General features: G+C 36.9%; 1 protein-coding gene across 3 annotated transcripts in view; it reads left to right on the forward strand.

Moving 5' to 3' along the window:
* Nucleotides 1-14,857, forward strand: part of FAM83B (family with sequence similarity 83 member B) — a 57,163-nt gene that overhangs the window by 17,093 nt on the left and 25,213 nt on the right. For all 3 annotated transcript variants that reach the window (XM_040983569.1, XM_040983570.1, XM_040983572.1), the window contains exon 2: nt 965-1,468. In XM_040983569.1, the coding sequence (XP_040839503.1) occupies nt 1,025-1,468 (444 nt within the window). In that variant the 5' untranslated portion in view covers nt 965-1,024. The remainder of the gene's footprint in view (nt 1-964; nt 1,469-14,857) is intronic.

Here is a 14,857-nt window from a genome sequence, read left to right on the forward strand (position 1 = left end):
GTTCTTCACTTGGTTTTTGAACACTGAACAACTCTCCCCTGAACTACTTGTCTGTCCCCCGTTCCCCTGCTACTGCTAGACTAATTGTGTTAAACACAAGTTGTGCTAGATTACAAAAATCTCCTGGTCCCTTTGTACTTGGATCCATTTGTCTATTCAGCTATTTCCCACTCATATCAAAAGAACATGTTTTTCAGCATGCCTAGTTATATTTTTTTCTGATTCATGAATGTATCCTGTTTATTTCTATTCTGTGCCCTTTTCCCCTTATGTGAATTGAACACATTTCTTCTTGCCATCTTTGTAGATTCTTACTCATAGCTCCAGGTTCAGCTGGAGCCTCCTGCCAGTACAGGGTTTAACCATACTGAATTATTTCCCAATGATCTCTGCTTGGCTTTTGTTCTTGAGCATTGGAAACACACAGTAACTAATGAGTATCGATACATCATACTCATTTTGGCCTTCCGTAATATATGATTTAATTCAAAGTGGTAGCCAACAGTTTTGTGTGTGGATTTCTCTAAAGTTTTGTGCAGTTTACATTTCACACAGCGTATTTTTATATGCCTAACACATAATAGATACTTGTATTAATGGCTGACCAGCCATTGTTTGTATTCTAATTCTATTTTAAAACCAATAACTCGAAAGATTTATAGAGATGGATACCAGTATACCTAGTCCCAGATTAAAGTTAAGAAACTCTGGATGTCAAAGAAGTTCTATATAGTTTCAGGTGCGAAACCGGATGCAGAGGTACCTTGACAAAGGAATTTCAAACAGCATTCAGTAAGGGAAATCTAATTAGCTTATTTGTACTAGATGTGTGGGATATGGTGCTATCAGTATCACTTTGGGCTTCTAGTGATAGAAATGAATAAATATAATAGTTGACATGTGTGATGAAATGTTTCACTAAAGAATTATAACTCTTCTTGATTTCTTTCCTTTAAACATCCAGCTACCTCTCACGACTACTTGAATGGACATTTGAAAGTGTCATTGTCAACTGCTTGCAAGCATGGAGACCTCATCAATGCTTTCCTCCTTGAATGATGACTGTAAGTCTGACAACTATATTGAGCCGCACTACAAGGAATGGTATCGATTAGCCATCGACGCACTGATTGAGCACGGCTTGGAAGCATACCAAGAATTTCTTGTCCAGGAACGAGCTGCAGATTTTCTAGCTGAAGAAGAAATTAGTTATATTTTGAAAAATGTCCAGAAAGTTGCACAGAATACAGCACACGGGACTGATAATTCTTGCGATGATACCTCATCATCAGGAACGTACTGGCCTATTGAATCTGATGTGGAAGCTCCGAATCTTGAGCTAGGCTGGCCTTATGTGATGCCCGGACTCCTAGGGGTCACTCATATTGACCTTCTCTTTCATCCTCCAAGAGCACACCTACTTACAATAAAGGAAACTATTCGGAAGATGATTAAAGAAGCAAGAAAGGTAATGACATTTCCATTTTTAAATTATAATTTCTAGATAAGTAGACAAGTACAGAGAGTAATATAACAGATTTGTATATTAATAAGAAGATCTCTCATGTCAGTCAGGCCTATTTAAGTGAAATATAGTTATAGATATGTGGTAATTCCCATTGTTTTCATTTATCTGAAGGAGTGGTGGTAGGTCCCCCCTAAAAGTAGAGATTTTCTTCTCTTTATTACCAAAGAAACTTATCCTGAATAACTAAGAAATCTGTACTGAGAATTAGATGATTAGATGTTTTCCTAACTGTAAAGCGCTTGTTTTTTTGCTCAGTCTCTAAAAGGAAATAGGAATATCTTCTGGAATCTGGTAAATATTTTCTGTTTTCTCAGCAGGCCAAAGTACTAATTCTTGCTGTTGATAGTTCTTGCTGATGCTGCATAATAAATGCTTTTACTTAACTATCTTTCACCTATTATGGAAACAGTAAAACATTAACATGGTAAAGTGAAATTTAGTTATGTTGTCAAGCACTTAGCATTGGGTTTTAGTGCTCTATTTCAGCTATTGATATTGCTGCACAAACCTCACAAATCCTGTTTTAGATGTAGGTAAGATTGTAGAAATGTGTTCAGTCACTCAGTAAAGTTGCTGCATTTTTAAAACGTATATATTGAACATCATGGTAGACATTATAAAAATAATTTTTCATAAATCAACTTACAATTTTAAAATATGTAATTCATAATTATCAATAATATCTTAGTTTCAGAGACATCTGACATAGAAATTTAGGGAATCTAAACAACTTATAAAAAGGTCCTTCAGGGACCTAATCTTCTGTCTGCAGCACCAAGCATCCCATTCAGGGGCCAGTTCTTTTCCTTGCATCATCACGTCATTCCAACTCCCTGTTAATGTCCTAGGAAAGCAGCTGAGAAAGGGCCAAGTCTTTGTGATCCTGCCTTTGCACAGGAAACTCGGAGAAGGCTTCTGGATGTGGATTAGCTCAGATCCAGCCACTGTGGCCATGTCTGGAGTGAACCAGCAGTGGGTTCACTTATGTTCTGCTGCTTTCTGTAACTCTGTCTTAAAAAAAGAAAAGAAAAGAAAAGAAAAGGTCTTTGGATGTCCACCTAAGTGACATGGCTATTCTCTGTGTCAATAAGGTACACAGATGCTTTAGAAAGTATGCTTTATGAAGTACACAAATATGGACCGTTGGGTTTTAGAGTAACCTGGTCATTTGCAAGACAGGCCCCTAAAACCCTAACAGTGTGTTAAGGAAGAAGCAGCTCTCTGAGGCTAATGTGAAATGTAAGTGTTGTAAAATTAAAAGGGTTTCCCCCTCCCCAATTTTTTTTTTTTTTTAACTAAAATGACCTGGTATTTTACCTGTAATTCCTTAAACAAGATGTTAAAGTGCTACTTTTTTTCAGCTTTTTTTTTTTTTAATGGGTATGGGGGTATAGTAGGTTAATATTTAGTTTGAAACTTCCACATTCCTTGTTGGATCAATTGCTCAAATTCCTGTCACCCAGGCAAGAGAACTGGAGGAAGTTCCAGGGCTCCTGTCTTTGATTTGGTTTAACAGTTGGAGAATGAACCCGTGGATGGAAAGAAGGCCCCCCTTTCATCCATCTCTCTGTCTCTCTCGCTGTTTCTCGCTCTTTCAAATAAACATCAATACATATTTAGAATGATGGAAAGTTAGAGTCAGGACATAGCAGATAATCAAATATTCAATGAATTTGATTCAGTTATATGAATTGAGCAATCAGATCTGGTGGAGTGTTCAGAAAAACTCAATTGGTTTTTTTGAAGTGAGTATTCAAAACAATACTATCCTGTTGTTTGGGAACAATTTTAATATTGCATTTTGTAAAACCACAAAAATTCTACTTAGGGAATCAACATGAATTTTGCTACTATGTTAAAGGAAAAATTTTTAAAAGGCGTGTTCATGCAGATTCAGATTGTCTTTAGTAACTAACAACTTCCATATTCAACATCCTGTACTGTTGCTCCAGGGAATTACATTACTGTGATATAAAAGAGACACAATTTAAAAGATATAAATTTGGGGCCTGTCCCTCACTAGCAGCTGAACATTAATGTTGTTCCTTGGTGAATTCTTCTGAATATGATGACTCATTATTTAATGAGACAAACTATTACATTCTCCCTGGTCATTACAGGCTGGACATTCCTGCCTAAAATTAACATTCTTATGAAATTAAAGCTCATATCATAAAGCAATATACTGTTTTTCTTCTCTTGTCTAAAATCAAAATGGTATACATTTAGAAATACATTTTTTTTACCTCCATTCAAACTGAGCACAGAGAAATTTTGAAGCTTGTACAGTGAGTGTATTTCAGCTAAGTACAAATCATAGCAGAAAACTTTATTGCTGTTATTTCAAAATCATTGGGTGATAGTCTCATTTTACTCAAATGCAACATATATTGACATCAGTTTGGCTAATATGCCTGAAATGTTCATTTCCTAAGTATTTTGGAACTTTCGTCATGTGTCAGTGTATCCACTTAAAGATTTTTGCAAGATTGAATATTCAGGAAAGACTTATTGACTTCTTTTAAAAAAATAGGATTACTTATCCTGAAATTGGACCAAGTCCTATGGAAAGTTTTTAAAACTTAAGAGCAAATGCTATGAAATAAAAGCCTGTCAGAACCCATTGACTTTTAAAGATTAAACGTGGTTGTCACAGCTATCATTTGCTCAAAAGACAAGTGACTTTCTTACTCTCTACCCTGCACAGTCAGTGGAAGCCTGTTAGTCATCAGGATTAATATTCTGTTGTTTGAAAATGTGTTAATCGATAGCTTAATTGGTAGCTGAATGAATTGTCATGGAATAGAAAGGTGATATTTTTATTATAAAATATTTGAGTAATGTTTATTTTAATGGATAAAGTAAGATTCCTTGTCTCTAAATTTCTCAGGAAAATTCATTTGGTAATCAGCATTATAAATTCTGTACAGATATCAAACCACACTGGCTGGGCTAGGAACCAGAAAAGCAGGACCCAGAAGGCTTCTCTGAAGGCCTCATTTACATCTAGTGCTTTTGCTGTTTGCAAATGAGATAAGGTACTTTTGAAGACAAATGCCAGAAATGGAAAATCATAAATTAATGAAAATAATGCAAAAGCAATGTGCTTAGATTCCTCAGTATTTGAAGTCTGATCATAAGAACCACCTTAACCTTGAAATCCCTTAAGAAAGAAATTCAAATGAGAGAACATTACGTTTGTCTTTCCGATATAATTTTGAAATATTTAGAGTTTTACTATTACATAGTCTTACTTACAACTTAAGTTATACCATCTCTGAATCATTTTTCTTCATTGGGAGGGTAAGATGTTTATAGTATTTCAAATATCTAGATTTTTGTTTTACATTTTTGTTTGATAATTTTTCTTTGGTGAAATCCAATTATAGAAAATGTCTTATTTATGCCACAAAGGGACATATTTTAATTTATTGGCTCTTTTTGCTCTTTTCTCTTTTACACTATGCAATTGATGTAATTACGTCTGGGTCAGCTTTTGTAATGTGTGATACTGTCTGACAAAACTTTCCTCAGGTAATTATTTGTCTCTACAAGAATTGTTCCCAAGATGATGTATACATATATTCCTAATTACTGTGCACTCCTCTCAGGGAAAGCTCTCCTTTAATTACTCAAAAAGTTATATTTTATTAAAATAACTTTGTTCACTCAGACCATTCTTAAACCAGTGATGTTTGCATCTCTGTTTCCCAATTCTAGGCCAGCTTCTTCTGTGAGATGGGAATCTTAGGCTTGCAAAATACAGAATGAAGAAGACATATAAGCAAAAAGCTTTTGAGAATTAGGGCAGAGTCATTCCTGAGCAGCTCTGTCCCACAGCACTGTCTCCTCCCTGAGTCATTATCTCTGGGTGTGTCTGTTATGCTTCAGGAGTTATTAGTAATGCAGAGAAATATTAACTACTAGCTTGCCCCACAGGTGCAAAGGAGAATGTGAGCAAATGATGGAATTTCTGACAGTACAAAAGTAATACTGACCAAGGGACTTGGTCACCAGGATTCTATACTGACTAGTTGTGATATTTGAAAATTCATATTCCTTCCCAAAAGTATTCATTTACATAGTGAAAAACATGAAGGAAATATATTTTAAAAATGTCCAGTACTGCTTAGCAATTTGATATTCTTTTAATATGTCCTATTCTTTGATGAATTTGCTCACAATGTGAATGATTTTATATTGTGTGACTATGTCTACATAATTGATTGTGTGATTCCATTGGTATCACTCTGCAGAATGTTCTGCCCATTTAAGTGACATTTGCAGTGATGTTCAAAAATTACACTTGCATATTATGAAAGAGCTGTAAATGGATTTCACAAATTTTTGCACCCAAAGAATGTTATCTTGTATTTTCATTTTCCACATATTTTTAAGATACTTTTCTATGTGCATGTCAGTGCTGTATTAAACTAGGATCATCTCTCCCTCAAGACTTCAGCTTTTTTATGAAGAATTTCCTCTCTATGTTGTTTCTTCCAAATCTCACTGTGAATCCTTCCATTCATTGATGTCAAAATCAGTTTCTTATTAGATGTAATGACATCACTTTCTGCAACAATAAGTTGGACCTTTTTTTCTCTGAATAAAATGTGTCATATGTTAATACATGCTGATGTCAGCATGTGTACAAGAGAAAGGAAAGAGCCTGAGAAGAAAGGAGGAAAAAAGAAGTGGGAGACAGTAAGAGTGGAGAGGGCTGGGCATGATGGCGTAGTTGCTAAATGCTCACCTTGCAGGAGCTCTGATCCCAAATGGGCACTGGTTCAGGTTCCAGCTGTTCCACTTCCCATCCAGCACCCTGCTTGTGGCCTGGGAAACAGTAAAGTATGCCCAAAGCCTTGGGACTCTGCAGGTGCATGGGAGACCTGGAAGAAGCTCTTGGTTTCTGGTTTCAAATTAGCTCAGCTCCAGCCATTGCGGCTACTTGGGAGTGATCCAGCAGACAGAAGATCTTTTTCTCTGTATCTCCTTATCTCTGTAAATCTGCTTTCCAATAGAAATGAATAAATCTTCAAAAAAAAAATAAAAGAAAAGGAATGAGCGGGGAAAGATGGGAGGAAGAAGGAAGGGAAGGAGGAGAGAGAAAGGATAAGATAGATGATAGATTGTTGTGCTTCCATTCGGTAGTTAACTCCCCAGATGCGTAGCAACAGGAACTGACTTAGTTCAATGCCGGAAGCTCAGAGCTTCATCTGGTTTTCCCACATAGATGGCAAGGACCAGGTACATGGGCCAATATTTTCTGTCTTTCCAGGAGCATTATCTAGAAGCTGAATCAGAAGTGGAGTAGCTTGAATTCAAACCAAAATTTTGATATGGGATGCAGTGTTAATTCACTGTGATACAACACAAACACCCAGCCTATGTTTTTTTCTTAACTGGTTTGGCATTTGTCCTTTTGAAGACCAACCTCTGGCCAAGATCAGTGTCTAATGAGAGAGTTTCTTACCAGAAATACTATCGAGGATTTTTGGCCATTGTGGCATGACCACTCCTGAAAAGTAAAACATATTTCTGAAGTGGTGGCAGTCACGTGCACTGCATTAACAACACGGACGTTTTCAAATGTCATCACTTCCACAATTCAAAGTGAGAAAGTCAGTCAACCTATGTATATTAAAAAGAAGAAGAAGAAGAAAGAAACCTATGCTGAAGACACTTAGATTCATATGTTTCATATTCAATATGTGAAAAGAGATGTTCGCTTTTGAATAAAACTATTGAGAGGGCCTGGTATGGCAGCCTACAGACTAATCCTCGCCTTCCATCTGCTGGGATTCTATATGGGCTTTGGTTCGTGTTCCGGCTGCCCCACTTCCCATCCAGCTCCCTGCTTGTGGCCTGGGAAAACAGTCAAGGATGGCCCAAAGCCTAGGGACCCTCTATCCCTGTGTGAGACCCAGAATAAACTCCTGGCTCCTGGCTTCAGTTCAGCTGATCTCCTGCTATGGTGGCCACTTAAGGAGTAAAGCAGCAGACAGAAGATCTTTCTGTCTCCTTTTCTCTGTGAATCTACCTTTCCAATAAAAATAAATAAATCTTTAAAAAAAAAAAAACTACTGCCATAAAATTCGGAAGCATTTTTTGTACCTGAAGATCTGCTTTTTTTTTTTTTTTGATTTGAAGTACTCAGATCTCTGCTGAAAAGTTAATGGGAGGAGCGTGGTGGTAGTTTGATTTTTTTTTTTTTAGACAAACCAAGAGCACTTTCTTCTGCTGCTGAAGCCCGCTCCTCCTCTCCCTGCCACTGCTCTAAGTCTGCAATCATTGAGGCCAGGAGGCCAAAGGCAGGAGCTAGGAACTCGATCGGGGTCCCCTGCATGGGCGGCGTACCATTCGCTGCCTCCCAAGATGTGTGCTAACAGGAAGCTGGAATTGAGTGCTGTGGCATGGTGTGAATTCAGGTGCTCTGGTATGGAATGCTAGTGTCTTGACAACTGCCACAAGTTTGACAGCTACCCCAAGTGTGTTCTGTATAGAATGTGGAAAAGGAAAATGGCTCATTTTATCATCTAGAATTTTAAAGATAATCAGTGCATTGGACTCAACAAAGATGTGCAAGAGTTCCATATTCATTAATAAGACCAAAACATTGTAAAAAATTTTAAAGTGAATATTCATCGTGTGTCAAAGGTTGTTTATTGTTTATTAGTTCTTGCTGAGTATTCCTTGTATAATTATAAAAACAGTAAGGTATATTATTTAAGGTTTGGCCAAGTGAATTCTCATAATTTTTACAGAAAAATTAATTTTTGTGATAATAGTGCTCTGCTATTCGCTGTTGAAACAAAGTAATGAAAATATGAAATGAATAAAGAATAAAGAAAATAAAGAAAAGAATAAAGAAAATAAAGAAATGAAAATATGAAAAAACAGGATTATTGTATCTGATCCTCAATTTGATGGAACAAAAATTGTCAATAAATTATGATATAGTTGTTTTGTTAGTAAGTTAAATATCAACTATGGCTTTGAAAAAGGCAAATTAGGAAAGAGGTTAACGTTAAAAAATAGTCACCGTTACAGTGAAGCTCAGTGGGTTCTTTCCTGTGTACAAAACAAAACAAAAACATGAAGCAAGTGAATTTGTAACTGAACTTTTATTCCTAGTAAAGTGATAAGAAAGTACTGCCCCGTGAAGAAGTGGGGAAATGGAAGTGTCCAGCTGCACTTTGGCAGAAAGAGCTTGGGTTTGTAAAGATCATGTATTTATTTATTAACTTAATTTTCTCAGAGTTATGAACACGGGGAGGAGTGTGGGAGTCCCAGGTGTCTGTGCTGACACAGACGTGTCTTGTATGGAAGTATTCAAGTGGCCATCCTGTCTTATTCTGGGAGCATGACCTGCAACTTCCCGCTCTCTGGATCTGGGCAGAGAAACAGAGGAAACTCCTCTTGCTTTTGTTGTCCTGGCAACTCCAAGGTCTTGCTTTGCAGGGTCAGCCCTCTTCTCTTCCCAGGCCCTGGACTCGACCTCAGTTACAGATGACATTAAGCTTTCAGAATTTCCTTGTGTCTCTATTAACAATAAGGCTGGGAAAGACAGTTTAAAATTTGAGTTAGTTAGTAGTACGTATCTCTTACCTATTTAAGGAAAATGTGTTAGAATCATTTTTTCTATTTCGTTATTAGTCTTTAATGCTCTTAAATTCTCTTCTTTCCAGAGTTGCATATGGCTTTTGTAAGCCTTCTATAGTACTTCAGGAAACTGTTACTTATTATAATACAAAATATAGTATTCTGTGATCTCTGAAGAAGTAGCCATATATACATATGACAAATATTTACCTAATTATTTATATTTACTCATAACCTTTCCTGATCACAGGATTAAGTAAAAACTGAACACTATTTAACTACTATGTGCAGTATTTTTCTGATGACTTTAATAGTTTGTTGAAATGGCAAAACTAAATTTTTAGCCACTAAATATTATAAAATACTGAGTTTGTTAATATGTAAATAAAATTATATTCCAAAGGCTAATTCCATGGAATTTAGCACTTGTACAAACTCAAATGTAGTCATGACTCAGCCAGAGAAGGGGACAGGTTGTATCCTAACAGGGAAAGAAAGGAAGATGGGTTAAGATGGAACTTGATCCTGTTATAAGCATCCTTCTTTACAGTGTTACAGAGATGGCTTGTTTAGCATCTTAAAACTCATTATTTTCCTTTATTCATTTGTGCTCTCAATGAGATGCGCAAAGTATCAGGTGCTTGCTATGGGAGTAAGCCTTTTGCAATCATGTGACTATTTATGTATGTATTTATATACGTATACACACATATAGCTAGCATTTTGTATTGAAAGGATTCTACCTGCTCTCCTTTAATTACAGATTTGTCATATGACATGTACTTTTATGTCGTTTATCAGTGTCTTTTAACTAGTCATTCTCAGACTATCTTGAAGAAAATGGTTGACTTACATCAGCAGGCCTGAATTTGAGTAATGGACTTACATGATGTCATTCGGTAACTGTAGCAGGTAATATTTATTAAGTGCTTACGTGTAAGGCACTGTGCTAAGCACTTTATATCCATTACCTTAAATTGACCTTCACAACATCTTTTTGGAATTTGTACTTTGATTAGCCACTTTATGATATTTAACTCTAGGCAATAATTCATTTAGCACAGTGAAACTAAGATGATCGTAATTTATAAGCATTCATAAATGCACCTGTTAAAAGTCCTGATTGAAAGGATCTAGAGTTGAGTTTCTTTTGTGGAAGTGTGAAATCAATGCATTCTATATAGACTAGGTATAAGAGCATCACAGAGTTGTTATTGTAAATTAGAAGTCGCTCACTTGGAATGAACAGAAGATTATAGAAGAAGAGTGTAGAAGAAGAGCAGACATTCAAACACATATCAGATAAGGATATAATGAAAGAAATTTTGTTCTGTGGAGTTCAAATATAGGGGAAATTTGAAGAGGAAATAAAAAGATATTCAAATGATGAAGTTTCAACCATAGCAAGATCAGTTAGTCTTTGGCCAACTGTACTGTTAACTGTATGCCAGTCCTTTCACTCATCTGGCAAATGTTATACTTTCAGGCATATTTATAAATACAGAACAGGTTACAAAAATCATCTCTGAGTTAAATAATCACGGTTGCTAATGTTCGAAACGTTCTTCCCTGTTAAAGAAATGTACAGATATTGTGTGCATGTAGATTGTATGTTTGTGTTTTAATACCTTGCTTGGATTTCTGAAACAGAAATTAGCATATAGTATATTTGATACCATATTACATAGGATATAAAATCCTAATGAGTTTTTTCATTTATACTTTTTCCTGTACTAAAATAACTGATATCCTTTCCTGAAATGTGATGACAAAAAAGGGGGAAGACAATGGTGTATAGCTAATAGGTACATTATTTGTCTATAAAAATTAAAAACAATAATGAGGTTCAGCAGGAGGAAGTCTGTTTTTATTACAGCATATGCCATGAATTGTGCATCGTATCAACAATAATATACTTCTCCTTATCACTGCTACCTCCACCCATCTCTTATCTATCCCTACCCCTTTGTATTGATATACTGGTGTACTGAGATGCTGAGAGCCTCAGGGTAATATTCTTTTAGGAATGAAGAAAATTTTGTGACTGTTTTTGGCATAATTAGACACTAAATTATTACTTGGAACTTTAAAAGCAGAAAAAAACACAGCAACTTCACATCTTCTTTCAGAAACCAAAATTTTCCCCCTGAGGAATAAATTTCTTATTAATAATCACATTTTGATTTCCCATACCATTATTTCAAATATTGGACATATTTTAAACAAGTAAATAAATGTGAAAGGCAAAAACATTGCCATTTGACTAAATATCAATCCAATATGTGCCACCGAAAAATCCATAATCATGAAAAAATCAATATCTTAGTCATAGTATTCATATTTAAGCCTGCTGAAATGCTGGAGCAATTATTGAAAAAGAAAAAACATGATCACATAATGGTTTTCGAAATAGGTAGAGAGAAACTGAAAGTTCAAAAGTCCACAGTTACCCAGGTAATTAGAAAGCAAAGGAACCGACGATATTCATGTGTCTTGCTTCTGTTGTAGGACTCTGTTGTGCTATGTGGCTTCGCAAGTGTGAAGAAGAAATAAGTTGTTAATGACATTATTAAATATCTATTGCTTCATAGACATATTGAGTGCAATGTTAGGCAATGCAGTAGGCACTTATATCTGTTAACACATTTATCTTCTGAGCAGTACTCCAAGGCAGATACATTTATTGCCCTCTTTCAAAGGTGCAGAAAAAAGACAGTAGCTTTTGCTGGGTTTTAGAAGAGGAATTGCTATGTCTGGAATTTGAGTTCAGGTGGTGGGGGCTCACACAAGGCCTGGCTTGACACTGTGAATTATGATGCATTCCTCTGATAGACCACACCAGGCTGGTGCCATGCAGACCAACTGACTTCTCAGAGCAATGCTGCAAACCCAGTTGACTTCTGATTATCTCAAAGATAATCTGAAAGTCTTGAGTTGAAGAACATGTTGTATACAAAGCCGCTCATTCTGGGAGTCCTTATCTTTGGGCTACAGCTTCTTACAGCCCCTCTGTTCACCTGCCTTCTGGTACTATTGACTTGTTCTCTGGGCTATCCAGACACTAAAATTCTTTCCTGCTCCTTGGAGCAACCTTAGTCAATGTACACCTTCCATTCATCTTTTTAAAAATGAAAAAAATATATATTTATTTTACTTGAAAGCAGAGAGACAGAGAGAGAGATCTTCCATCCACTGTTTCACTCTCTAGCTGTAGCAGGCAGAGCTGGGCTCTTCTGAAGCTGGTTTCCGGGGATGGCAACTTGGATTTTGAAGGTTCAGAAAGAATCACCACCCAGCTAAGCTTCTCTCGTATTCATCATTTACATAAACGTATAAAATATTTATTTTTAAAATTACTCAATTTTAGAAGTTATTTCTTATGCAGCTACATATATACTGAATAAAACCTACATGTAGAGTGAGTACGATATACTGAGTAAAATCCCTACTTGCGATTCTAGCAACCACATATGGGCAGCAGTTGTGCCTAGGTTGGCCCACTTCTCATCTAGCTCTCTGCTAATGGTGTGGAGAAAGCAGCAGAACATGACTCAGATGTTTGGGCCCCTGCCACCTACATTAGTGACGCAAATGAAGCTCCTAGATCCTTGCTTTGGCCTGGTCAAACACTGGCCGTTGTGGCCATCTTGGGGAATGACTCAACAGATGGAAGGTCTCTTTCCTACTCTTTCCCTCCACTTCCCTGTTTTCCCCTCTCTCCCTGGAGAAAGGGATTCTTTTGTTTTGTTATTTTTTTTTTTTTTAGAAAAAGGTTTATTTATTTATTGGAAAGTCAGATATACAGAGAGGAGGAGAGACAGAGAGGAAGATCTTCCATCCGATGATTCACTCCCCAAGTGAGCACAACGGCCGATGCTATGCCGTTCCGAAGCCAGGAGCCTCTTCCGGGTCTCCCACGCAGGTGCAGAGTCCCAAAGCTTTGGGCTGTCCTCGACTGCTTTCCCAGGCCACAGGTAGGGAGCTGGAAGGGAAGCGGGGCTGCCGGGATTAGAACTGGCGCCCATATGGGATCCCGGGCCTGCAAGGCGAGGACCTTAACCACTTGCGCCACCGCGCTGGGCCCGGGTCTATTCACTTTTTAAGATAAGAATTTCATATGTAACTTAGGAATATATGACCTACTTTCTGTAAATCAACATGTACTTATTATCTACCAAGAAAATAGATTCACAAGCCATGTAACATCTACCAGTATAATCCAGGTTTTTCAGTTGTCTTAACTTGGAGGGAGCATATTTAACTAGAGTTTAATTAAGAGTATGTGTCATCTTAGGGAACCTGAGAAACAACACTACAAGAGTTTTCCTTGACCATCTGGTGTTTAAATTGATATTTTTCTCTATTGAAATAGAAAAAAAAAGCTGCTGCTTATCATATTGTGTATGATACATTGGAAGGGTTTCAGGTTCTTTGAATTTAAGATCCTAATGCATGGGGCCAGTGCAGTGGTGTTGCAAGCTAATCCTCTCCCTGCAGTGTTGGCATCTCATATGGACATTGGTTCATGTACTGGCTGCTTCACCTTCAATCTAGCTTCCTATCTATAGCCTGGAAAAGCAATGGAGCATGACCCATATGATTGGGATCCTGTACTCACATGGGGAACCCAGAAGAAGCTTCTGTCTCCTGGCTTCAGATGGGCCCAGTTCTAGCCATGTGGCCATTTGAGAAATGAACCATTTGAGAAGTGAACTATCTCTCCTTTCTGTGTTTTACTCTGAGTTTCCAACTAAATAAATATACCTTCAAAATATTAATGTACTGAATACCTTGGTGATAAGTGTATTAAAAATAACCAATCTGCGATTGAACCTTCTGAAAAGAGATTTTAGAATAAGTGAGTACTTGAGGCAGGGTGGGGCAGTAGTTCTGAATGTGGGCTGCGGAGGCAGACAACCTGACCTTGAGTCTCAGCTCTCCCACTCAGCTTTCCATCTACTTGATGTGGCATTGCCTGCCAGACGATATTTCACTTGATCCTCAAAGCCAGGGTAGGGTAGGAATCATTTGCTGTTTTTTTTAAAGAAAAAAAAAATGAAGTTCTAAAAGATAAAAGCATTAACCAATATCAGCAACTGGTATGTGATGGATCTGAAATTACCACTTTGGTTCCTGAGTCTAAATCCTAGGTCTTAATTCCTTTATTGCAAGGGCATTTAATAATGCTTTATTGTAGAGAGACTGTAACCCTTAAGGGATGCAAAATAACACAAGTAACATCCAGAACGTGGAGCAATGAGAATGAACACTGTGAAGAAATGCTGAGGAATTTATGAGCTATTGAGTCCAGAGAGAACAAGTGTGCTCGAGCTCCGCTGTGCTTGTTTTGGAGGCTGTGGGGGTGTGGATTCAGTACCACGTCAAGGTCTCCTCAGCATGTATCATTTTAGCCTTGTAAACAATTCTACTATGTTGCCTTGAGCTTCTTGAGAATTTTAATTTCTTTATGGCATGCTGCCATTTTCATATCCTCACTTAAATGCAACAATTTGTGGTTCAGACTTTACTACATTAAAAAAAAAAGTTTATTCACTTTCATAGAAGTATGTGTTCAAGCTCAAATGTATTAGAAAGTATTACCACTGCAATGTCAATGCTGTACTTCATATGAAAATAAACACAGGGACTCTTGTCCAAAAATTTTTTTTTTTAATACATAAAGGAGGTGTTGTTTATTACGATTGTTTTTGGTATGAAGGACCTCAG

This window comes from Ochotona curzoniae, unplaced genomic scaffold (assembly GCF_017591425.1).
Source record: "Ochotona curzoniae isolate NIBS_2020 unplaced genomic scaffold, NIBS_Ocur_1.0 contig_3819, whole genome shotgun sequence".
Classification (NCBI taxonomy): domain Eukaryota; kingdom Metazoa; phylum Chordata; class Mammalia; order Lagomorpha; family Ochotonidae; genus Ochotona; species Ochotona curzoniae.